The sequence below is a fragment of the Penicillium coprophilum genome (assembly GCF_028826855.1).
Source record: "Penicillium coprophilum strain IBT 35676 chromosome Unknown utg000005l_segment0_segment0, whole genome shotgun sequence".
Lineage (NCBI taxonomy): Eukaryota > Fungi > Ascomycota > Eurotiomycetes > Eurotiales > Aspergillaceae > Penicillium > Penicillium coprophilum.
The window spans coordinates 3,853,196-3,877,881 of NW_026622724.1; the positions used below are offsets into that span (position 1 = coordinate 3,853,196).

The 24,686-nt window shown below is 47.1% G+C and overlaps 9 protein-coding genes across 9 annotated transcripts; 6 read left to right on the forward strand and 3 right to left on the reverse strand.

The window, feature by feature from the left end:
• Positions 1-307: 307 nt before the first annotated feature.
• On the reverse strand, positions 308-2,584 carry N7500_008973 (C2H2-type zinc finger protein; the record flags this gene model as incomplete). Its single annotated transcript, XM_056680117.1, is given in 5 exon segments — positions 308-315; positions 333-748; positions 826-1,824; positions 2,139-2,424; positions 2,479-2,584. The coding sequence occupies 5 exon segments, from the start codon at positions 2,582-2,584 to the stop codon at positions 308-310; spliced, it is 1,815 nt and encodes a 604-aa protein (XP_056530489.1).
• Positions 2,585-4,608: 2,024 nt separating this feature from the next.
• N7500_008974 (nucleoside-diphosphate-sugar epimerase) lies at positions 4,609-5,404 on the forward strand (the record flags this gene model as incomplete). Its single annotated transcript, XM_056680118.1, has 3 exons — positions 4,609-4,671; positions 4,699-4,815; positions 4,889-5,404. Coding segments are annotated over 3 exons (696 nt in total), but the record flags the coding sequence as incomplete, so codon positions are not given.
• Positions 5,405-6,803: 1,399 nt separating this feature from the next.
• Positions 6,804-7,905, forward strand: N7500_008975 (zinc-dependent alcohol dehydrogenase family protein; the record flags this gene model as incomplete). The annotated part of the gene is made up of 2 exons (XM_056680119.1): positions 6,804-7,317; positions 7,379-7,905. 2 exons carry the CDS (start codon positions 6,804-6,806, stop codon positions 7,903-7,905), a joined length of 1,041 nt encoding a protein of 346 aa, XP_056530491.1.
• A 2,555-nt stretch (positions 7,906-10,460) lies between these two features.
• N7500_008976 (uncharacterized protein) lies at positions 10,461-12,026 on the forward strand (the record flags this gene model as incomplete). The annotated part of the gene is made up of 1 exon (XM_056680120.1): positions 10,461-12,026. The coding sequence occupies one exon, from the start codon at positions 10,461-10,463 to the stop codon at positions 12,024-12,026; it is 1,566 nt and encodes a 521-aa protein (XP_056530492.1).
• Positions 12,027-13,497: 1,471 nt separating this feature from the next.
• Positions 13,498-15,364, reverse strand: N7500_008977 (sugar porter family MFS transporter; the record flags this gene model as incomplete). Its single annotated transcript, XM_056680121.1, has 6 exons — positions 13,498-13,751; positions 13,807-14,023; positions 14,072-14,168; positions 14,235-15,043; positions 15,104-15,230; positions 15,288-15,364. The coding sequence occupies 6 exons, from the start codon at positions 15,362-15,364 to the stop codon at positions 13,498-13,500; spliced, it is 1,581 nt and encodes a 526-aa protein (XP_056530493.1).
• Positions 15,365-16,287: 923 nt separating this feature from the next.
• Positions 16,288-17,679, forward strand: N7500_008978 (BTB/POZ domain-containing protein; the record flags this gene model as incomplete). The annotated part of the gene is made up of 1 exon (XM_056680122.1): positions 16,288-17,679. The coding sequence occupies one exon, from the start codon at positions 16,288-16,290 to the stop codon at positions 17,677-17,679; it is 1,392 nt and encodes a 463-aa protein (XP_056530494.1).
• A 1,354-nt stretch (positions 17,680-19,033) lies between these two features.
• On the forward strand, positions 19,034-20,851 carry N7500_008979 (uncharacterized protein; the record flags this gene model as incomplete). The annotated part of the gene is made up of 1 exon (XM_056680123.1): positions 19,034-20,851. The coding sequence occupies one exon, from the start codon at positions 19,034-19,036 to the stop codon at positions 20,849-20,851; it is 1,818 nt and encodes a 605-aa protein (XP_056530495.1).
• Positions 20,852-21,762: 911 nt separating this feature from the next.
• On the reverse strand, positions 21,763-22,822 carry N7500_008980 (SDR family oxidoreductase; the record flags this gene model as incomplete). The annotated part of the gene is made up of 2 exons (XM_056680124.1): positions 21,763-22,518; positions 22,577-22,822. The coding sequence occupies 2 exons, from the start codon at positions 22,820-22,822 to the stop codon at positions 21,763-21,765; spliced, it is 1,002 nt and encodes a 333-aa protein (XP_056530496.1).
• Positions 22,823-23,155: 333 nt separating this feature from the next.
• On the forward strand, positions 23,156-24,648 carry N7500_008981 (uncharacterized protein; the record flags this gene model as incomplete). The annotated part of the gene is made up of 3 exons (XM_056680125.1): positions 23,156-23,338; positions 23,395-24,258; positions 24,316-24,648. The coding sequence occupies 3 exons, from the start codon at positions 23,156-23,158 to the stop codon at positions 24,646-24,648; spliced, it is 1,380 nt and encodes a 459-aa protein (XP_056530497.1).
• Between the last annotated feature and the right edge of the window lie 38 nt (positions 24,649-24,686).

Here is a 24,686-nt window from a genome sequence, read left to right on the forward strand (position 1 = left end):
AGATCCACAAAATATCCTGAAGTCCTTCACTGGCTCCGGGTCGATAGGCGTTGATATTCAACAAGTACTGCACCTATCATACGGATGAATGGAAATGGCGAGTTCCCCTGTATAATGTGCGACCACAATGTGAGGATTTGATCCGGTAAATCGGCAACCCGGACAGGATTGTTGAAAGAACAGTCATTGGCAGATAAAAGTCCCTCGCGGACAACGTCTTGAACCCAAGTAATCAATCGTGATTCACGATCTTTTATAAATCGTTAGACTCTCTGTGCCTCTGGGTGGGACTTGTGCAAAGTTATGATCAAGTCACTATGAATAGAACATACCCGTTAAAGGCTTATTTTGAATCGTATTTTGCGTTTTGCGAAGCCATTTCTCCAGAAATATAGAGCAATCAAGACCACATAGTGTTCCCTCAATGCTCCAGAGAATGGCTTGATTGTTTTTGAAGTATTGTACACCAAGATTCACTAGTGTGCTGAGCAAATTAGTGGCGTGGTATGCTGCTAAGAGGGTGTCCTGCGTGCGGTCCACTGGAAGTGACTCCTGGAGAACTTGGGCGATCTCGACAGGTGCCCAGGTGTAAATCCTTCTTGTTGGAAATACGTCGAAACACTTGCGGATATATGCAAGACTAAGTAGTGCACTTGAAGTAAATGGCAATGGCCCATTAGGATCTAATGGTTCCAAGTTGGACTCTGGAGTTTGCTGCCAGGAAAGAGTCCACTTTTGCAGCGCTGATCTGTGACCGGGAGGGATTAACAATGGGCCTCAAAGTAGCTGTTTGAAGCCATAGCACGAGAATGGGGATGTCCTCACCCGAGGACTGACTGGAAGTCAGTCGAGAAAGTCCTTGATAAGTTACCGGACATGGATCTCCGACTCCACAAGATCTTGTGTAAGAGACCGTGCATCACGACGTAGTTTCCGACTGGCGAAGGAGGGGCAGATTGGTGATCAACCGGATGAGAGGATAGTAGAGTTTCCAAAGTGTCGTTCAAACGTCCCTGTTGACTTGGCACATTTGCTCTCACCAAGTTCCATGTCGTTTCATCTGGCGCCGTCCATTCTGGACACGAGCATGGTAGTCTTAAGTTAATCTCGTCGCACCAGATGCTCGGTGGTACATCATATGCGATATTCTGAACCCCAAGAAAGCAAAAAGCAAATAATTTGGTGCGTCTTTCGGACTCTCGTTGCGCCCACTGTTCCCAATGGAGGGGTAATGATTCGGTTGTCTCTGCGAGCCCGCTCGATCTCAAACCCTGTGCCAGTAGGCTTTGTAAGATATAAGCTTCTTCTCGGACACTCGGGTCACTTTGCCAGGATGCAAATTGCGCAAGACAAAGTAAGCAGCGAACTTCGTCCATTGGTTGTTTTCGGGATGTGTGGTCCTGGTCGGAGATATCAATTACCCTGCGCATCTGTAATCGAGCTCTGCATTGTTGGCTGTCAAATAAGAGGGCCTTGGAAAGACAGAAGAGCTCCGTAGCCGAAGTGTACTCAAACCTGTCGATAGCACCGAGCGCCATCATAGCCAAACAAAGTTCAGGCGAACATGACTCTAGCTTGAACGTTGGACCGTGAGTGAAGGGTGCATGGGGGTAGAAACCAGTAAAGTATCCAGCCATATATCGGGTCAAGGCGCTGATGGAGGGTAAGTCATGGCCAGGAAACAATTTACGCACCCTGTGTAACGAACGGAGGAGTCTGAGTCTATCAGAGTATGTCACCGTCGGATTGGCACAGTGAGGAACGATTTGAGTAGCTTGTGAGGCAGTTGTTAGAGAGCCGCTGAATGAGATACCCACGTCGGTGCTGCTCACCTAGAGACAAGTATGGCGATGGAAATATGGTTGGGAAACCGTGAGCATAATTTTCGCCAACATCATTTTCCCATGGAGCAGTTTCGCTATCACATAACTCTGGATCTTATACAATCAGCCATCAAACTGTGATGGAGTTGAAATATGCCCCCCCCCTTGAATAAAAAAGAAACACTCACCGGCTTCTGGAAATGCTTGATCCGATGTAGTTGATACAGCCCTATGTTACCCAAGTTAGCATGATGCGAATTGCGACCATTTCCTGGTCATAAATTTCAAAGCAAAAAGAAGGGCTATATGACACACCTAGAGAACAGCTCCTCAGCTACGCCGGTGCAAAGACCTGGGGAATTGGGCATTCGAGGGAAATTGTTTTGTCCTTCTGGAATAGACGTGTCTGCCAAAATGATGTTATGGGGGACTGCGAGAAGTGGGTTATCTGCAGATTGCTTCGAGAGCCCACTATCATTTGAAGTATGCGGATGCACATCGTCAGAATTTGAGTGACCAACCATGCGCTCATGACGGCGTAGAAGATCACGGCGAGAGAACAGTGCCCCACAGCGACAGGCGAAGGGCTTCTCATTTGTGTCTGGACCACATTTAGAAACATTATCATTTTAGAGCTAGAGGGGATGGTACGCACGTCGCCGTGTGTGGCGTTGCAGATGTTCTAGTCTGCGAAATGTTTTCTGGCAGTAACTACACTGAAAATGTCTTTCATCGTAGCCTTGGGTAGACATTGAAGCCATTTGGGATTGAGGCCGTGTGTTATGGAACGATCAGATTTCAAGCAAAAAAAAAACAAAAGACAAAAGATAGAAAAGATATCCCCCAGGACATTGATGGAAGGAGGGCATGACTCAGCACGCATTCCGCCCGCGCGCCTGCGCCGCTAATTGACTAGAGCCGGAGCCGGAGCGAAATAGTACAAAGTTCTGCTCTGCTGAAAGCCATAGTCTTGCTGTTGCATCACTGAAAAGATGAGAGGATTCCAGGAGAGCGAAAAAGGATTCGGTAGATCTCAGCTTGACTTTGGCCCCGGCAAGACAATGAAAGGGATAATCTGACTGCGTTCTCCTAAAATGAGGGGCAGATGCCTGGGAATCTCATGGTTGAAGCAGATGAGGGACAGCAGCAAAGAACAAAGTCTATCAACATCATAAAGCAGCTGAAGGGCTGCAATGCTATGTTGAACTGTTGAATTGTTCAAAAGTTTACAGCGAGATTCTGTACTCCGTAAGGATCGCATGGTTTCTTATTGGATAGTACCACCTGGGCAGATACAGGATAGTTATCCATGGATATGCTAAGTAATTACATGAGTTGCCTTCGCCTCCAAGGCTGCTCCTCCACTATAAACCTATTCTATCAGGCCACCAGGCCCTGTCTTCGGTGGCCCAAGTACCGAGCTTCGGCTTGTCGGCAGGCCTCGTTGTCAAATACAATGGTATCCTGAAATGTATGGGTCCAACCAATGGCGTTAAAATCTCTGTAGTGTATGTAGTATCCGCTTTCCTAGCAATTTATATGGGCCACGGATTCCTAATTCAAAAGTACTGAACAACCTGGATTAATGAAATCCCCGGTATGCCGGTCTGTATGTTCCGACACTCGTCGACAAAGCAGTATGAGCCCACTAGGCTATAAATGGGAACCTTAGTTTTTGTTATGGTCTAGTGGTAAAATAGCTGTATTTTACTCCGACACTCGCGGTCGGAGCATACGGACCGGCATACCGGAGAATTTGTTTATCCAGTTTGTTCAGTACTTTTGAACTAGGAATCCGTGGCCCATATAAATTGCTAGGAAAGCGGATACTACACTGCAGAGATTTTAACACCATTGATTGGACCCATACATTTCAGGATACCATTGTATTTGACACTCGCTGACTGCCTCAGGCTCCTCGCCAAGCTTGAAGCCTCAGGCACCAAGGGATGTGCAAACCCTGCAAACCACTTGGGAGCACGAAAGGGTACATAAAGTGTCATGTGACGTAACAGGTGACTTTGGAGATCAAGGTTTCAGTCTAGCCATCTTGGAGCTAGCTCTCATAGAACAGATCACCTGATCAGCTATCTTGATGAGAAAACTTCAGTTCTTAGCTTTTTTTTACGAAGTAAGTCTGCAAAAGATTAGTGAATGTTAGCTTGTCGTCTCCAAATACAGCTTCTAAGTGTGGAGCGCCGGTGTCAAATCTGCAGTTCGAACTTTCTGTCCCAAGGCTCTCTGTAACCTTGGGGTTCTGTTTCTCCAAAATTGGAGAAATGCTTTGTATGCTGATCCATGATTCCCGTTGGCTCCGTTATACTTGCGCGGTTATGGAGTACGACCTACCTTCTCACGTATCAATTAGACGGTAGAGTCTTGAACATTAGGCCAACAGCCTTGCGGCTGATTTGTAAGTCGAAGTTACCCCGCACTGATTGATAAACCTCTGGCGAGTTCGATTTTTCCAACCTAGAGGACCCGTGGATGTGTTAACTTCGCGTTCGAGTATACAATTGCCATAATCGGTGGAACTGTTAAAGACCATAGGCATCTATGCCTGATATAGATCAAACATGCAGGATATGGGATCATGTTTGGCAGTAGTATAAACAGAGTCTCAGGATCCTATTCATACTTGCTTTCTCTTTCTCTCTCTCGATTTTGCTTCTAGATAGAGAATATCATTATCATGATCTTTGTTATCAGGATTTCAGCATACAATTTTTCATGCATCCCAAAATATTCATGTATGTTTGCCAGCAGAAGTTGACCCGACGACAGTTACTTACGCGAAGAATCCGACAAAACTGGCGCGACTGGCCTCATTAGCGGCGGCTTCTTGGACGTAGTCACGCAGAAACATCCAGAATAGGAATTATGCGCTCTTGTCAGAAATCCCAGCAAAGCAAAATTCATTGAACAGAGTTTCCCCAAAGAGTTCGAGTTGTCCCAGGGTCCCTCGGAAATGCCGCCCTACTTGAAACCGAAAGTCAAGCCGTAGACATTGTGCTGAGTCAATTTTACTTAGTATTGACCCTTAGGTGTGCAATTAGACTGACGAGCTTCTCCCAGAGTTCGCCAACTGCGATCATCTGCCGGCAGCAGAGGCAATAGTCCGTGGTCTCTCGCAGAGCGATCAAATTGGAGCCGTGATTCACACATTTGGTGCAAAGATCATTGTTTGGGAGATGAAAAGTCAGCCATTCACATGGGGAAAGCTCATTTTACGCCGTTACAACGATATGGAGGGCGTCGAAGAACTCACACGAGGCCCGAGCGAAGCCAACCCAGAACCAACAGGGCATGACCACATACTCCCTAACCGGGCTGCGCATCGGAACGTTGATTCGTATTCATCGAAGGCTCGAACAGCTATTATTTGCCCTCTTACTATGTATAGTCCATCTAGGTTCCCTGTATTTACTACCTCGATACAAATCCCCCAACTGTGGAACGTTATACTTCAGCTCGGTCAAGCCTTTACGATCAACGGAAATGCAAGCAATTGGAACAAGATCTATACCCAAGAAATTTCTCTCTTGTACGTGTTGCTCCCGGAAGCGGCCGTTGACGGGTAACCAGATGAGCTGTGGAACGAGAAAGGATACTATTTTGCCGAAAATGGAGACTTCATTACTTCCGATGATTGGGTGATGTGGTCAAAAGCATTGCGAAATCGGGTTATCAAAAAAAGGCTCTTAGCTCCCTCGGACCCCATGGAGCTCTCCAATGACATCGTGTATAGTTTCTGGCGTGGAGGCCAGATGAATATGAGCTCCACCGGCATCGGAGAAACTCGTCGTTCTCAAGAGCTCTTGGGATAGACTCCTGTATTTGGCGACTTCTTTTGAGCATCCTGATCGAACTATCGACATCGAGGCGGGAGTTCTTGGGATTGGGTCACAAAACTGATATGACTTGACATATTTGATGTTCTAGTTTTGAAATGTTGTTTTCATACTTTATACAGGAGGAACGCTTCGGATTTACATTAACAAGTAGGTCTACATGCAGTAGGAAATAATCCTATGTTGTGAAAAGAGTCTACCGATATTTTCAATATGCGTCGTGAGCAGGTAGAATATTAATTTGATTGTTGAAATTATGCGGCTCGAAGACAGTCAGAACAGCTCTGGGGCCAGCTGGGGGGCAGTTGCATTCTAAGTTTTTAGGCTATTGTTAGCAGGCTCGGCGCCGTTGGATAAATGATCGATGGCAAACGCTGTAGTTCTCTTGTGCCTCAAAGTTTCGCAAAAATCCTCGAAGGCACTGCCAGCGTTCCACGCCCCAGGTCGAATATCATGATTTTATCATCTTGCAAAGCCATGATAATGAAATGGGAGCTTTTCCGACCCTTGTAATCCGATTTTCAAGAGTGAGAGAATATGTAATTCTTTCTGGATCTGCTGCGGCCATTTCTTAATGTCTCAATGGGGGGAGATTTGGGGCTACGTCACAAAGATATACCTCTCCTTTAGTCATATTCATCAACTGATGGATATTACCGACGGTGGAATCAAAAAGCAGAAAGTGGCCGATAATGTGTAATGAACGAGATAGCTTTGAAATCCAAGAGGACTTAGGGAATGTTGCTGATACCCAATTATCGGAGATAGTTCATCCCGGTCTATGCAGATGAAAGTGGCCGAGGTCAGGTTCTTCGAAGTCATCGAAAAGCTTCCAAATACCCTTGGAACAATTGAGGCGAAACATACGTAGGACCAGGGGGAGATATTTGGAGAATGAGGATTGGAGAAGTGGGACTCTTTGGAGATTAAAGTTCCTTGGAAGACTGGACGACTCAATGACCCACAATGATGTCGGAGATGATATACTTTGCTTAGAAACATCCGTGGACAGTCTGTATCTTTCATTGGCATGGAAATTTTGAGACGCGATACATAAAGACATCTAACCATCGGGACTTGCTCACTCACTTCAAACATTCTGCAAGTTACCAAGTTACTTCATCTTACAATGTCCCAACAGACCGTTATCCGTCTCCCCGGTGAGCGCAACTCGCTCAAGAACTTCAAAGCCTTCAAGGAGTCTATTCCCAAGCCCGCCAAGTATGAGGTCCTGATCAAGGTTCACTCCGTGTCTTTGAACTACCGCGACGTTGGTGTTGCGCTCTCCCTGTACCCGTTCCCCACTAAGGACAACGTCGTTCCTTGCTCTGATGCCGCCGGTATCGTGATCGAGGTTGGTGAGGGTGTCAAGAACGTTGCCAAGGGCGACCATGTGATCAGCACCTTTGATCCTACCAACCTCTACGGCCAGCAGCCGAATTGGGACAATGGTCACGGCGCACCGGTTGATGGTGTCCTTCGTGAATACTTCACTGTCAACTCGGCCGCTGTTGTTCAGCTCCCCAAAGACTCCCCCCAGAGCTTCTCCGAGTGGTCCACCCTTGTCTGCACCGGTGTCACCGCATGGAACGCTCTTTATGCCAACATTCCTCTGAAACCTGGCCAAATTGTACTTGCTCAAGGTGAGTGATATAACTGCTAAGGATCCAACACGCTTGGTGGCTAACGTCTTTTGAATCTTAGGAACTGGCGGTGTCTCCATCACCGGTTTGATTCTGGCCAAGGCTGCCGGTGCTACCGTCATCATTACTTCCTCTAGCGATGAGAAACTCGAATTCGTCAAGAAGACCTATGGTGTAGACTACACAATCAACTACAAGACCCACCCTGAGTGGTCTAAAGAGGTCATGAAGATCACCAACGGCCAGGGTGTCGATTATATTCTCGAAAACGGGGGTTCTGGGACTATCGCTGAGAGCATCAATTCCGTCAAAATGGGAGGCAACGTCTCCGTCATCGGTTTCCTTTCCAAGGCCAAGGAGATGCCCGATGTTGCTAGCATGGCTCTCGCTAAGGGAGCTGTCGTCCGCGGTGTCGTCGTCGGATCTACTCAACTTCTGCAGGAGGTCGTCCGATTCGTTGCCAGCAGGGGCCTTCGATTGCCCGTTGAGAAGGAATTCAGCTTTTCCGAAGAGAACACCGTTAAGGCCTTTGAGTACCTCACATCGGGCACTCATGTTGGCAAGGTCTGCATCAAGCTCGTCGATTAGGATGTAATTACTATTCCCTAGAGCTTTTTCTGTGAACTCCTGGAGTATATGATCGCCTCGTCCCGGTGAGAATGGAAATAAGTGGTACAACAGACAAAAAATACCATCATCAAAGTATCAATCTTTCTAGGCTATCGGTTAAGTAGTGGCGACCTCGGAGTCCTGGATACAGCCTGGATGACCAGCCACATGATCCAATCAAATACCACTAGCCATCAGTAGCTGTATTTGCCGCTGATCACAGTCAAAGCATAGCGTAACATCGTGGAACAAGGTGGGCTCATGAAAAGGAGTCTGTACGCGCGATACTCAGGCGTCGATCGCCGAGTTTTTCCGGGCCGTAATGGAACGTCCCGAGGCACCCCCGAGGTGCACCTTCTTCAAGTGAATTTCCCCTGATGGACACAATGGCCCCGACACAGTCCACAACATCAGGCGATCGGGGTTCCTGTATCCCGAGTTTCAGCGCATTCAGTCGATGATCTCCCACCAGTTGTGTCCAGTTGGGTAGAGACTAAACTTGACGAAGGCCGACCATTTGCCTCCGAGGTTTTGATAAGTTTGGCGAATGGGACAGCTCGATACTCCACAAAAATATACTGTTCGATTCGTTATCGTTGAGATTTAAGTCTCACTTACTAACTCAAAGGTATGTTCTCACCTGGTAGATATCCTTTGCCGCGAGGGATCGTCGAACTGGGCGAGATATACAAGTATCACACAAGAGTTTATCCCCAAAGATGGACTGGGTCACAAGAAGAAAGGCCCACCCCGAGACATCTGAGCCCCTTCTCACCTTGAATGATTTTATATCTCACCCATCTGAGGCTTTATGCAAAGGGACTGCCCCAGCCCTTGGTGGAGGGGTTGACCCTAGTCCTTCCAAAGCCACTTCAATACCAGGAATTACCTCGTCTATTTCGGGCCTTATCGAAATCTCAAGCCTCAGAGTTATCGATGGCATACGTGGGGAGTCCAAATTCAATGTGTGTTTTCTTGTTCTGTGATTCATACCCGATGCAGCTAAACCCGATGCAGCTAAGAAAAGATAATTCTGGTTTTTATCGTTGCTTCAACATTACAATTGACATGAATCTAAAATTGGAAATGGAAGAGATGTTCAAGACCCGAATCTCTGCCGATAAGGCTACCAAGGGCCAGCGCTGAACCGGCCTGATCGGCAAAACAGGACAAGGACCAGGCGCAATATGCTTCAGTACCAATAAAAGGCCACAGAGCAAAGTCAATCTGTTCATGTCCAGCCTGTGACGAAATGCTCAGATAGACTGGAGCCAGATCCCCTCAAGTGCAAATGGCAAATGCCGATTTCCCAGTTTATGTCTGCGATCAACAAGTATTGTTACTGATCTGCCTTAGGCGTCTATAATTCCTTGTTATAAGGAATACTCTGTTATAACATTAAGAATTTACTACATAGGATACTTAACATTAGACTTCCGCAAAACCCCATTTGGGTTGAAGATTCCGACCCAAAACCCAAGCCCATATTGGGTTGGGTGAAACCTCATAACCCGGATCCAACCCAGACCCAATATGGCCCCAGAAAATCCAACAACCCAATTTGACCCCGTTTCAGCATAAGATCAATCATAATTCTGCTTAAGGATCTGTATACATTACAATTTTTCTTTTATATTCCAGTCTATACCAAGAATCCGATGCTTTTCATCTATAGATATCTCTCAACACGATAATTTTTAGTTAAATCAGAAAGATAATAACTATCAAGATATATATTTTTAGCTCCATATATACTAAATATTTTCTACAGTTTGAGTAATAAAAGATCATATGTCCAAAAATATATAGATTCACTTACTAACAACCTAAATATCTAAATTTATTTGTAGCTATCTATCATAAAATTTTTGACCAACTATAGTCTATAAAGTTTTATACTTAAATTATATCCGATACATATGATGTTTACGGGTGCTTTCTCCTATTTCCCACTTTCTTCCCCTTCTCTTCTTTTGGTTCTCCTCTATACACAGAGTCACAAACCATTCAATTGACCATCATCCGTTCTACTAAAAAATCACATGTGAACGAGAGCGAAAAAGAAAGTCCTCAAAAATAAACAGACCACGGCATGACGAGGTACAAAAGAACATGCAGAGTCTCAGGGGGAAGATCAACAGATTCACATGACAGTTGCGCACATCTCTAAGCGAACATGGCCGATGGGATCAGCACTCGGCTTCAAGGTACGAATTGGTGCGTGCATCTTCAATCACCTTATCAACAAAGCACGTCTTGCTCTACCAATCACCAGGGTTTTCAGCTGGGGACTCTGTCAACTAGAAATGATGATCGTCCCTGAGACATAAATGTGTACATGAGTACCCACCAAGTGTGTGCATCATGCGATTATTTTTTATTCGTCCTTGTGTCTATTTCTACTCTACACGACACGACGCGAGATCTCATCGACGGGAATTCAGTGGTTGTCAACATGCATTGCAAATTGGCATTCCATGTTTTGATTGCCACGGCTCTTACCATTCTATTCTCCAATGAAGCTTTTGCTGCTAATGACAAACGAAGTGTATGTGGTAGACTATCCAACTGATGGTTTCTCAGCTGACGGCGAGCCTTCCAAAAAGGTAGTTGCACCAATCCCAAGCCTCCAGATTCCGGTAGGAAAGAAGTTCATTGGAAGCCCAGCGACAGCAAAGCCACTCAGCCCAAAACATGTTTACAAGCCAGAGGTGTTTAACATGCATCAAGATGGTGGAAATACCGGGACAGTCGATAATTGGGGCCCATTAGGAGCCGAACTGGAGGTTTCAAGTGCGCTTGAGGGTCTGCATATTCTACTTTGGACCAAAGATGGCCAGATGGTTGCCGGCTATACAAAGATTGGGCTCGGCGGGCTTAAATGGGGGCTGGCGGCAGTCGACAATGAGACAATGGGGGTTCAGGCAACCTGGTTTCCCGAGGTAGATGGCCAGACCCTGAATGTGGCATATATGGAACTTGTTTTTGACAAGGACCAAATTGTGGTGACATCCAAAGAGGGCCAGATTTATGTGGTTCAACTGTCTACGTCTGAAGGATCGCCTAGTCTCGATCTCGTTCGAACCTACAATTTGGATTCTGTCCTGGCTCCTGGTGAGCTTCTCATCAATGCAATGTACGATACCGACGGTAACTTGTGGTTTACGAGTGGTGGATTGCGATCTCAAGTCGAGGGGGGACATGGAGACCCCGAACAAAACTCCACCACCATTGGATATATTGAGCCGACGGGACCTTTCCATATCCGCCACATCCCAGATGAGATGGTTGAAAACGGCATTGCGGTCACAGGAACCACCGTCTATGTGATCACTGGACCCTCTGGTACCAATGATCATGAAAACGCGACCGGTACTCTCTATTCACTTACCTCTGGGCCTGGAACATCCATCAAAACACTTTGGAGCATTCCCTACGAAGCTGGTGATGTGAAGAAGCCCGGTTCTTTCGCACGTGGCTCAGGTGCAACCCCTGCCCTCCTTGGAGATCAGTATGTTGCTATCACAGATAATGCCAATGGCCGGGTCAACCTAGTCGTTTATCATCAAACAGCGCAGCATGGTTCCTCGCAGACTGTTTGCAGTGTCCCGTTATTTGAATCGGGACTGAGCAATGTCGACATCGCACCGCTGACACACGGCGATGGAGATAGCTATGGCGTAATGCTTTGCAACGACTTCAATGCACCAACGTTGTACTACGTGGACTCCGGCCTCAATGGGAAATTCAATAACCTAACAGCCATGGCTCCAGGCGTGGTCCGCGTCGATGTCGCGGCCGATGGCAGTTCCTGCAAAGTTGCTTGGGAGAATGATCTCAGGGTCCAGTCTGTCCCAATACTTTCTACCCGGAATGGGCTTGTATATGGCTACACACAGTCTGTAGCCGCGTCTCTGAAGGGCCTCTATGAATGGTATGCTGTCGCATTTGATTGGCACACAGGAAAAGAGGCTTGGCGAGTGCGAGCCGGCGCAGGGGGAACCTACAATGATGACTATCAACCAGGGGCTCTTGGACCAGATGGAAGTTTCTACCAAAGCGTGATTGGGGGCTTGGTGAGGTTTAAAGATGGTGTATGAATGTTGATTATCTTGTGCTCAGTATCACTGAGCGTGCTTTGCCTTCTCCCTTCTAGTGATATATAAGATAGCAAATAAAATCCAGCCATTCTCAGACTTGAGGTTGCCGAGATATAGAGTGCTTCAGCTTCTTCGTCGCTCCTTTGTGACAACACAGGAGTCGGACATTCTTGAGAAACTTACTCTCCAACACTTATACCACCATTTGTGTCATCTGAAATCTTTGATTATACCAACACCTTGACACTCACTAAGTCCTCACTGTTGCTCCTAATTTGCGAAAATGAAATCCAACAGCAAAGGCCAAATTACATATGCTGAGTGTATACCAGGATGGCACACCTCACAGAGGACTGACCTTTTCACATCGAGTGACCACTGCTACACATCCCGGCCATCACGCCCCGAAGACGAATTTTAGGACAAAACATACCGCACTGTCATCCCCTTCCCTCCACCGATTCATGCAATCTCTGGCCACCATGATTGGATCAGGGATTCCCAGTGCTTAGTTGACAGACGATGCCACAATAAGGCTTCCAGGTCTATGCGAGGTAAGCTCATTGTTCGAAGGATTATATTGCCTCTTACAGCGCACATATATGGTCGCGGCTCGGGGAAGAGACGCCCCAGTCGATCATCTGCTGCGTGGACGACATGGCTCTCTCTAATATCTCCTTGATCAGTATGGGCGAGACCAGATCCATCGTCCTTTCTGTCGGTGATTTAGACCATCTTTGTATTGAAGAACATTCGGAACCCATTTTTCGTCACAACTTGCTTGAACGCCCCATCATAATCAAGTGCGACATCGAAACTGCAGAGGGGCCTATCAAGCCAACTCTGATTGGAACAACTCAGCTGGTCAACTTTGGATTCCTTTGTATGCGTTCATGATGTATCGAGAAGCAAAATCTGATGCACATTTCTGCATGTCGCTGATCACTGCCATGGTGTCTGTAAAGCTGCAATTCTTATAGTATACATAGATTCGATCAATCAGGGTCAACTCGGACTAGAGCTCTCCCAGATTTCCGTACTTGTATGTTTCAGTGACCATGTCTGGAGTTGGTTGGGCAAAGTGCATTGTTATATATCTTTCGTTTCTGTTAGGCCAAGGTTATAACTCATTGTCTTGATATGTCTGGCATTCTGACCAGGCGATATTGAGCAGAACGCGAGGATCGACCAGAACTACCTTCAGGTTGCTTATTATCTGTATATCTACCGTTTACACTACAACCTTATCTCAGGTTATATATAAGTCCAGGGAAGATGATACTGACCATTGGGCAATCCGATGGACTTCACATGTATCAGTTCAATAGAGTCAGTGGATTACACTATTCACAGAAGTGCCTATTCCGGTCATGTAGCTCAGTGTCAGAGTAGGACAATCGAGAAGCATTACACCGTCATGGATACTAGACATAAATTGGAATAGCTTGAGCCACCAGATCTCCCCTTTTCATTAGACATGCTCATAATGTGCCGTCGTTGCCCCTTTGACCTTTTCGCCAAGCTGTGTGGTCTCCAAGATGCGATCCCTTTCGGCGTCGACAAATGTCTGCGGCCGCTTGCGCTGGGTCAATTCATGCTTGCCACATACAATCGGCGAGGGATGTTGGATGAAGATCGCGTCTATGTCCTCCAAGGTACGTCGTGAAGTTTCCGGATAGAAACAGAAGATGATAGGGAAGAACGACCAAGCAATAATGGCGAAAACTAGACATGCAAGGTCAGATTCCAGTAGCAAAAAAAGGGTCCCGTGCAGACTTACTCAAATAAAACCGCCAGCGTAGATTGTTCACACCAACACTCGTGAACTGCGTCACGATGAATCCGCCCATCCAGTTTGTTGCCGTGGCCGCGGCAGCGCCTCGGGTGCGCCATCCGAGTGAGTTCACCTCGGAGTTATAGACCCAGGGGACTTTGGCAAAACTTGTTCCATAGAAGAAGTAATACAAAAAGAACATGGCGGTGGTCACCCGTCCCATCTACTTCCATTAGCTATGTGATTAATCTGAATGAACGGAGTCACTTGCCAATTGCTTTCGTGAAGGGTCGCCCTCGCCGGTTCGAAGGCACATTGCAGCAACAAGATAGCATGCGCCCATGGTGATTGCGCCATAGAGCATTAGCCTTGTCTTCGATGTCAGCACATATTTATTTAGAAAATGACCCAAGCTCTTCTTCGGGATCACTTACTTGCGACGCCCAAAACGATCAATAATTGCCAGACAACAAAACGCGGCAAATAGATACGTCGTACCGTTCACCGCAGTGAGCAAGCGACTCTCCTCCTCTCCGAGTCCGACACTTTCCTGCAAAAGGGTTGGAAGATAATACCCAAGGGCGTTGACCCCACTGAACTGTTGCATAAACTGAGTACCACAGGACAAGAGTAGCCGCCGGAGGTTTTGTGTCTTGTCGCGGCACATCAAGACATCCGCCATCGGTACCTGGCTTTGACGCTCAATCTGGAGTGCCGACCGTATGGATAGAAATTGAGCAGTGACATCTTCATCGTGGACGTCTTTGTTCTTCCCCTCGAGTCTCGCAAGTACTGCCAGCGCTTCCTCGTGTCTATCCTTGAGCAAAAGCCATCTTGGAGACTCAGGAACAAATATGAGAGCAACGACCACGACGCATGGGAATATGAGTTGAAATCCCAAGGAAAATCTCCATTGGAGTGCCTCGCCTTGAAAGTATAACCCATAGTTCATCCAGTTGGCCAGACAAAAAGCCGCTGTGTTGGAGAGAGAACCCACTACCACGAGCTTTCCACGAACTCGTGGTTTGGAGCACTCGGCCTGGTACACAGGGCACGTCGAAGAGGTCAATCCCATACCGAAGCCATTAATAATACGCCCAATTATCAGCTGTGGGAAATCCCATGACACAACCTGGAGGACCGCCCCGATAGTGTTGCACACCAGACCGAGAGTGATTGTCTTCTTTCGACCGAGCCTGTCGCCGAGAGTAAAAGCGAATATAGCACCAAAAAAAGCACCAAGCTAAATCTCATCATTAGAATACATCTTCGATGGGAGTCAAGAATAGGAAAATGAGCTCACAGAGAAGCAACTCGATGTAATACCAGAGATATTTGATTCTTTTGTTTGTGGGAAGTGTTTCTTGAAGTCAGCCGAGATTAAAACTCCCGAGAAGACTCCCTGATCATACCCAAACCATGCCGTCGAGCTGTAAAGCGCTTCTATTAGCCATGATTCCCGGTATAGAATTTGATTGGAGATTCACCAAGCATTTGCGACAGTGATGACAGTGATGAGCCATCTCCCACTGAGATGACTGGAGAGATCCAAGCTATCCATCATTATGGTTCGTGTGTCTCACTCCAAGGTCATGTAGGTGAATTGAGGTTTGTGGATTTTGTCCATTAAATACCCCTTGCTCCTCTGATCCGTTGCCATGCTCTCCAAGACTTCAACGCGAATGAGAACGGCGGTCATGAGGTGCTTATCAGCCACACAAAGCCCTCGAAGCCGAGGTAATGATTGAAACATCGCGAAATGACGATTCTTAGAAGTGCAATCCCCCCCCAAAGGTGGGGCCGAACGGCGTTCCACATGGGGAAGATGGGGGTAAGCGGCATGGAGATCAACCTCTCGGTGCAGATGATGCCGAAAAGGCAGAAAAATAAAATGAAGCAAAAGTAGGGTATTGAGCGGAAGGGGAATTGGGATGAAGATAGAAACTGGGGGAACAAAGCCACTTGGGAAGCCTCAGGCGGGTGCTCCAGACCCAAATACTCGACCTCTTGAAATAATCAACTGTATTGTCCTGATGGTGTGATTTCGAACAGACCTCTGGAGTTCCAGTGATGAGCGCTTTCAGGGCCTCGAAATGAATATTATTATCTATCAGGCATGGAATACGACAGGCGAGGCCACAGCAGACAATGAAATGTTAGAGTGAAAGTCATTCATTTTACAACCGGAAGATGAGGATTTGTGCGATTGACGCCCAAAGTCAACGCTTCTAAGGCCCAAACCGCTGCTATTTTGCTAGTTACTACTTTACCTTGAATATGACGGCACTACTGACCTACCTAGGTACCTTCCAAGGTTGATAGTAACCGATGGGTTGGGCCGCAATCTGCATGCACCTCAGCCTGTCCTCCTATCCCGACTCCCGCCTATTTAGCGGCTCAGGTTGTTCAACCACACCATTTCAGTCCACGGTGTGTTCATCCCTCTCAAAATATATACCGCGACTTTGATCGAGTTTGCAAATCATCATGAATTCGCCAACTCATACTATTGATCCGGACGGCGAAGTGATCATAATATTGCGCGATGCGAACAGTCCATTTGCACCTGGAAGTTCAACTCTTTGCAGCAACTCTGTTATTATTCCATCCACTTTGAGTAATATCCAAAGCCCTCATGTGGGGCCCGAAGTTTCCAAGATTTCTTTGAATCCACCAGAGCTTGATATCACAAAACAGAGCAAGAAAGATAAGAAAAAGAAGAAGGGAAAGAAAATAAAAGCTGTTACGACAATGACCTCTCTAACTATCAGTTCTACAATTGAAGAGCCTTTTTCTAAGGAGACTGCTGCCGAAGGATATCCCGCCGAGGAGCCCACCGCTGAAGAGACTATCGCCGAAGAAGATCCCGCCGAGGAGCCCGCCGCTGAAGAGATTGTCGCCGAAGAAAATCCCGTCGAGGAGCCCGCCGCTGAAGAGACTGTCGCCGCTGAAGATTCCGCCGAATTACCAGTACACAGCTGTGTACGTGTTCGGGTATCCGCGAAGCATTTGATGCTTGCCTCCCCGGTTTTAAAAAAGCAATTGACCGGAAGCTGGAAGGAAAGCATTACTTACCATCAAGAAGGTTCAGTTGAGGTCATTGCAGAGAAGTGGGATCTTGAAGCCTTCATGATACTACTTCGAGCTATTCATGGTCAGAATTATCGTATACCCCTGAAGCTGACACTGGAAATGCTCGCCAAAGTTGCTGTCATAGCAGACTACTATGACTGCAGAGAGACTTTCTTTTTTCTGATAAATACGTGGATCAAGAATCTGGACCAGCAGATGCCTACGGTGAATTCTAGAGATTTGACTTTATGGCTATGGATTGCCTGGTTCTTCCGACTCCCAGCCGAATTCAAGTTATCGACTTCCATTGCCATGTCACAGAGCAATGGCCGAATTATGGATTTGGGTCTTCCGATCCCAGGCAGTGTCATGGGTAAGAGTAGATATATTCTTGAGAATTCTTTGAAAACTCATGGTAGTACAGATTTCATGAACGAAAGTAGAGAGAAAGCTATCGAGAAGTTGATTGCCTCCCTCCATGAAATATGCAATGCTTTTTTGAACGGTATTCGGGGCTGTAATTTCGAATGTCGCTCAATCATGTATGGGGCTCTTGATTTGCAGATGCGGTCAAGCAATCTGCGTTCGGCGACGCCCGAGGGCTCGAATTACAATTCTATCGTAAAGACGATAGTGGGATTCAAATCGCCAATATGGTGTGCTTCATCCTCCGTTTATTCTGGCTATCGCAACTTTGGATCCAACTCTACGCACCACTGCTCTCACTCCTCTTTCGCATCCGCATTCGGAAAATTGGAGGATTCTCTCGAGGGGCTGGAACTGGACTGGTTCACAACCTCACAATGATGGTATTATATTGGTTGAAAGATGCGTTGATGGTGCGATGTTAAGTATAGGCCAACCTGCTTGATAGATCCTGTTGTCCCACATATACTCGTTGACCTGGAACATTTGCATGAAAGACCATGAATGCACACATTTTAGTTTCCATTATGCCATACATCTGCTTCAGTTCCTATTTCTTTCGGTGGTAGGATTCTTGATGGAGATACTATGTCAAGTGTAAGTATGCGAAATTTTCTTCTCAATCTTCAGTCATGTAGTGCGTGAACCACTTCAATCGTTATATGAGCCATACTTGAAGTTTGCTCGTAGTAGACTACCCACCAGGGCTCAGTGACACTGACCGAGGACGGTGAGCACAGCGTCAACGGACCTTTTTGTGACCCACAGAAACAGTGACCCGGTACCATTACCGTGGTCTCCAGACCCGCCAGGCCATTTGATCGTCCACTATAGCTTCCATTACTACCCTAAGACCCGCAAAGCCGTGGGACTCGGGTCTCAAGATGTGCCTGGTGACTCAAAAAACGTTTCAAATCGACTACAGTAATTTATATCTGCCGCAGTAGAAGGAATTCAATATAACGTCTCAGACTGTTGGGACGACAACGGAGAGACTGCTTCACAGGGTAGCCTATATAGACATTTCGATATATTAACCCGGGCAATGAAGCATCGGCATATAACAGCGTAGGAATTTCTAGATCTTCATAGAGCTTAGATGCGGTTAGCAGAACATGGGAACGAGCTCGATAGAAATAGCGGCTACGAAATAATCGCGCCTAAGGCTTCGAGGCGTTAATCGGACATATGATATACTTCGCATAGGAAGCTTATGGGGAATTATGTCAACCGCAAGCACAGCCCAATCTCTAGCTTCACTTTGTTCAGGACACGTATGGTTTCAGTTAGCGCTGAGGTGTCTTACAGCAGGGAACTCAGCACCTATCAGATAGGGAGGCTGCTAGCTGCAGCAAAACGCGAAATCGTCAGGATTCTGCCTGACCTATGACTTTGAGAGCATCAAATAACAATACGCATAGACAATACTATAGACAGCTGAATCATGACGTGGCACTTCACAAACCACATTTTTCTTAGCATCACCTACCGGGTCCTATCCCCCCTCTTCTCCTTCCCTCGCCTCCCATTCGGCAAGGGAGAGCTAAGCAGGGATATTTGAATGGCTTCTACGAACTCGAAAAATAGTACACACAAGGTTAGGCTGGATAATGCAAGTATGCGTTGTCCCACCCCGTGCGGGGTCATACATAGGAGTTGTGCTGATTTAAACACCCTAGAGAACATCCAAATCCCATTCTCCCTGATAATCATCATATTACCACGTCAAGCAACAATGGGTTCAACTTGGATCGCCGACATACCTCGCCCGGGGTCGACCGATGTTGCAAACGGGCCATTTATCACGAATGTAGAGCATTTGTCATCTTATAACTGGATTGAGGCGCCCGGCCCCACGATCGTGGTCCCCGGGTGCCCGCCTCTTTGGTCCCCACCCCCGACCCCCAAAAAAGTGGCCAAAGACTCAGGGCTCATTTACATTGCTCAAAACGCGTTTCGCCATCCGGAAAGTCCACTAGAACCACTTTTTCGCTCGCTGTACACTGAAAACCCTTCGTACAACATTCGCGAAGTTGACTTGATAACTGATAGAAACAACGTCCGCAAACTTCTGTCATTTATCAATTCAAATACCTCCAGAAATGGACCGGAGCCTTTCAACATTGAAATTGAGGCCACAGGCAATACCGTGATTTTTTGTCGGGCAGAGACTGAAACATATACATTCATTGGGCCACACGACTTCAAAGGCTACGGTCACGAGTTTGAGAAAGCCTTCACAACAAGCCAAGTATCTGGCAGCACTGGACATCATCGGGTTATCTCCTATAACTTGAGCGATTTGAAACTCATAATACGCTACGAGACTGACGCTTATGTTGAAGAGGCTTTGAAACTTCAGCGTCGAAATGAAGGCTCAGAAAATGAGAATTTTCTGACCATGATGGAGAATCTGTCGCTTTCGCGACCTGAAACTCATTCTTTTCGTGCCACGGACTCTAAATTGGTGGTTCAGAAAAAAGGCAGACAGGTTCCTATTGCTTCAACTCTGGAGATCAAAACTCGCGTGGCCCACAAACCCATCAATATCCAAGAGGTTCTTCCACAGCTGTGGGTATCGCAAACACCCAACCTTGTCCGTGCCTACCACCATGGTGGCACATTCAGACTGCCGGAAGTCAAAAATGTCACTCGTGAACTTGCTGAATGGGAACTCCTACATGCTGATGACCTTGCAAGATTAGTCTTATTGATCAAAGCAATCACGAAAGTTGTTAGAGAGAATGGTGGGAATGCCGTCGTGAAATATGACGGTCGAAGTGACAGCCTTGCAGTTTTCAAAAGAGAAGGGGCCAGGATGTTGCCCGATGACCTTTACCGGAAATTCAGCGACAAAACGCAATCTACTGAAGCGGTTGAATTGCATTCTCGCAAAACCAGACTCAAAATCGGGGATACTTTCCACGATGTTGATGTCTCGACGATACCATATTTTTCAGCCCTTGTTAGATTTCAGCGTACTTCTCACCCGGAAAGGACTGAGTTTACTCACGGCGATATTGCTTTGTTTGACATTGCTCTCAGGGGCTTAGAATCAGGCTACCGGCAATGTTTTCGCGCTTTGGGAGAGGATATCCCTCAGTACCACACGCTCTGTGAAACATATGATTTTCTCGGGGTTGACGTACTTGCCGGACAGTCAATTGATACTATTTTTGCTGATTTGAGGGCCTGCAAAACCGATTATCAACTCGAATATAAGTATTATCGAGCTATCAAGGGCGATAAATCTCGAGCACGGGACGCGGCATTTCGACTGCTATTCTTGATAATACTTGGCGAATTCAATGACGAAAATAAAGACCGTGCCAAGGTTTACAATGCCGTGTTATTCGTTGTCTCGCATCCAGGCACTTTCAAACAGGGCACGAGAGTTGCAGTGCGGTCGTCCTTTGACGAGCGCTTTGTATTGTCCACAAAGCAACGAATCCAACTGGATCGCTGGAAAAGAGAGGATACTACCACCCGGTCAGGCGACGAAGGCACAACCGAGGAGGAATATGACGAGTTATATCTTTCTGACGGGTCTTAGGTCGACAAACCCCAAGAGCATAGTTTACTTGGCTAGGTTGCTAAATATGCCAGCTTGTCGTTATGTGATAGCTAGCGCATCTCAAAGTAATTGTCTAGCTCTCAGGTCTAAAGAATAACAGGTTGAACCCACCTTCAAGTATGGATCCTCCTGCAAGTTCTCTTCTTTGTGTGCTGAGATCAGTACTTTCCGGATTCAGTTAGACGGAAGTACAAAACGAGCTTCACCAACTTCTACTTGTACATTCTTTCTGGGCCCCAGCCAGCGTCTCGGGCGGTGGGGGTGGGAGGGAATGAGAGAGGGCAGATTGGTGAAGCTGGTTTTAAAATCTCTTAGTATACCATAGCACTCTCGCGCGTATCTCAGACCGTTTTCTAGACAATTGGTTGTGTCTTGCCACACATTTGTAAGACACCACGAAGTGTGTTCTGCCCGTAATTGCTACCTAGTGTGTCCCTCTTTCTAAAGTAAGAGACAGGTTGCGGCTATAATCAGCTGCCTGTCTCAAAGATCCAAGCATTGAAGTACAGGCAAGACGAATTGATTGCGAGGCTTTCCACTTCAAAGTTGTATCTGATCCGTGATATTTTGTATAACTCAGTTCTATGCAACGTAAGAGATGGCCGAAGATGAGAGCAAAAATGGGGGAGGGAGATACAAAAAAATGGGCAGGGTTGAAAGCAATTATGCAATAGTCGGCGGAGGCCAGAGGAAAGAATGGGGGCGGCGATGAGTGCAAGATAGAAAGGCAGAGCGGGGGAAAGTGAGAGAAGCGGAAGAGGAGCGAAGGCACGTCTTTGGTGTCGGCGGCATTGAAAATAAATTACGTGACGGCGTATTGGGCACCACACTGATATAGAGATTCACGGGTCCGCCATTTACTAGATAAATGTCTAACGGCAACTTGATAATCATTCGCTCAGGGAGACTGACTGAGACATTAAATCTCTCACAGTATCAGAAAATGGATGATACTGAAATCCCAATTCCTTTGCAGCAGTTTGACCATCCAACCCACAACTCTCATCAACGACTTGGTCTTCTTGTGTGACTTTGGCTCTGAGATCAGGGAACTCCTGCGCTATGATTTTTGCTGCTAAACCATATGAAAATCGCTCTGGGGATGAAGGCACATATCGCTTGCCACCCACTTCTTCCCGGAGTAAGGACTCAACATGGGCAATGGCCAGGTCCCGAACATCAATCCAGAATGGCACTCGTGCAATAGGCAGAGGGTTTTCACCATTGGCAATCTTCCATAACATCGCATTCGACTCGTTGAGTTTATCCACATGGGTGACGGGGTGTACCACCGGTCCAAAGGTCATCGGGGGACATAATGCGACAAGATCGAATGTCGGGCTGTGTTCCTCCACATATTTCCAGGCTTCCAGCTCAGCGAATTTCTTCGATCCCCGATACGCAATGATCGCATTCGTAGCTGGATCCACAGACTCCTCATAGGTGAGAGGATTCCAGTCCGCACCAGTGTATCTAAAATACGGAGGGCCTTTGCGATTGGCATCAAGGACGGAAGCGAAGGAAGAGGTGATGACGACGCGCCGGATTTTCGGATTTTTGCTGGCCGCGTCGAGCACTGCACGTACACCATTTATTGCGGGAAGAATAAGCTCGCGTTCGTTGTTCGTCGTATTGTACGTGAATGGCTGTGCAAATAAGTTTTTAGCAACTGGCAACAGGGGAATCAATGAGAGTATGGCTTACACTGGCCGTATGGATCACTCCATCTACTCCTTGGGCAGCTTCGATCAAGCCGCCAGGTCTTCCAAAGTCGTCAATTTGAACAAACTCCAGCCTCCCTGCATATTGTGGACGAGCCTTGATCATAGCTTCGCCTTTCTCCGGTGATCGTGTCGCGCCACGCACTCGCATACCACGAGCAAGCAACACGTCGACGATGTGGGCGCCGATAAAGCCAGTCGCTCCCGTGACAAGAACAAAATCGGCCATTTCTTCGGTTGAAACAAAGAACTAATTGAACGCAGTCGAGAGTGCAGAAAGAACTCAACCATATGTGCACACAGATATTGTCTCACTGGCCAATCATCCTACCCGGGGGAAGCGGCAACTCCACTGGCGGAATCCCCGCAGTCGGCATTGATTGCGAGATCTTGGCGATGTTGATGGATGCGATGATATGCGATCGTGTCATTTGGCCGGGTTGAATGGGGACGAATGGGGATGGACGTAGGAAGTCGAAATGGTAGGAATAAAAGCACTCTTTACACCCCGAGTTTTCACTGGTATCATCCCAAGTCTTACTCCTCCCAAATATCTTTCATAATGGGTGCTGATTCCCCCGTGCATGTACACGATGTGACAATCACTTCTTTTGAAGTGACTGACCTGCGATTCCCTACGAGCCTAGACGGCGTGGGGTCGGATGCTATGCATGTAGGAACCAACGGCTCACATCCTTACATCCGGCTGAACACAAATAAAGGATCCCTAATTGGAGAGGGCATTGTGAGTCTGAAATTCACTTCTTGACAGATTCCAGTGCTGACACAGTTTCACCCCAGGCATTTAGCAACGGCCGAGGTAGCGAGTTGATCTGTATGGCTCTCGACATCTTCGCCCGACGAGTCGTGGGTAAAACCATGTATGAACTGACACGCGACATGGGAAAGACCTGGAGGTACATGGTATCTGACTCGCAGTACCGTTGGATTGGGCCCGAAAAGAGTGTCACACATTTAGCCGTTGCAGGAGTACTGAATGCTGTTTGGGATCTCTGGGGCAAAATTCTGGGCAAACCGGTCTGGAAGATCGTCTGTGACATGGAGCCGGAGGAAGTCGTGAGATGTATTGACTTTCGGTACATCACAGATGTCATCACCCCCGAGGAAAGTGTTGAGATGCTCCAGAAAACACAAAAAGACAAAGAGTCCCGCCTGCAAGAGGCTCTCGAAAATCGAGCGGTTCCAGCATATACCACGTCTCCTGGGTGGTTAGCCTTCTCTGGAGACCGGATGCGAGAGGTACTCCAAGAAACTATTGCTGCAGGATATACCACGTTCAAATTCAAGGTTGGAACCAATGTAGAAGCTGATCGCGAACGGTTGGCCGCAGTGAGAGAGGTTCTGGGGTATGATCAAGGACACCAAATCATGATCGATGCCAATCAGGTCTGGAGTGTTCCTCAAGCAATCGAATACATGAAGCAGCTAGTGGAATTCAAGCCGGTATTCATTGAAGAACCAACCAACCCAGATGATGTTTTGGGACATGCGACTATTCGCAAGACTCTCAAACCATACGGTGTTGGCGTCGCAACAGGCGAGGCAGCACAAAATCGCGTCACTTTCAAGCAGCTCTTGCAGGCAGAGGCGACGGATGTTTGTCAGATTGATGCCGTGAGGCTTGGAAGCGTCAATGAATGTCTCGTGGGTCCAACTCTCCCTTATACTTGCTTGCCCAAATTTCATGACTGACTCGGGCAGGCCGTCATGCTTATGGCACTGAAATTCAATGTTCCATGTGTTCCTCATAATGGTGCCATGGGCCTTACCGAATTGACATCTCACTTAAGCACAATCGATTACATCGCTATCAGTGGACGCAAATCAATGCTGGAGAACGCAGATAGCCACCGGGAAAATCTACGCCACCCTTCCAAGATTGAGAATGCCCACTATGTCACACCCCTCGACCCAGGATATTCAACTGGCTATACTGACACAGCTTTGGAGAAGTACACGTATCCATCAGGGAGTTTCTGGAAGAGTGATATTGGACTTAAAATCATCGCTCAGCCCACTGGGGGAGAGCTGTAAATAGAGGAAATCCCCAAGACGTTGTCTGCTTCATTCGT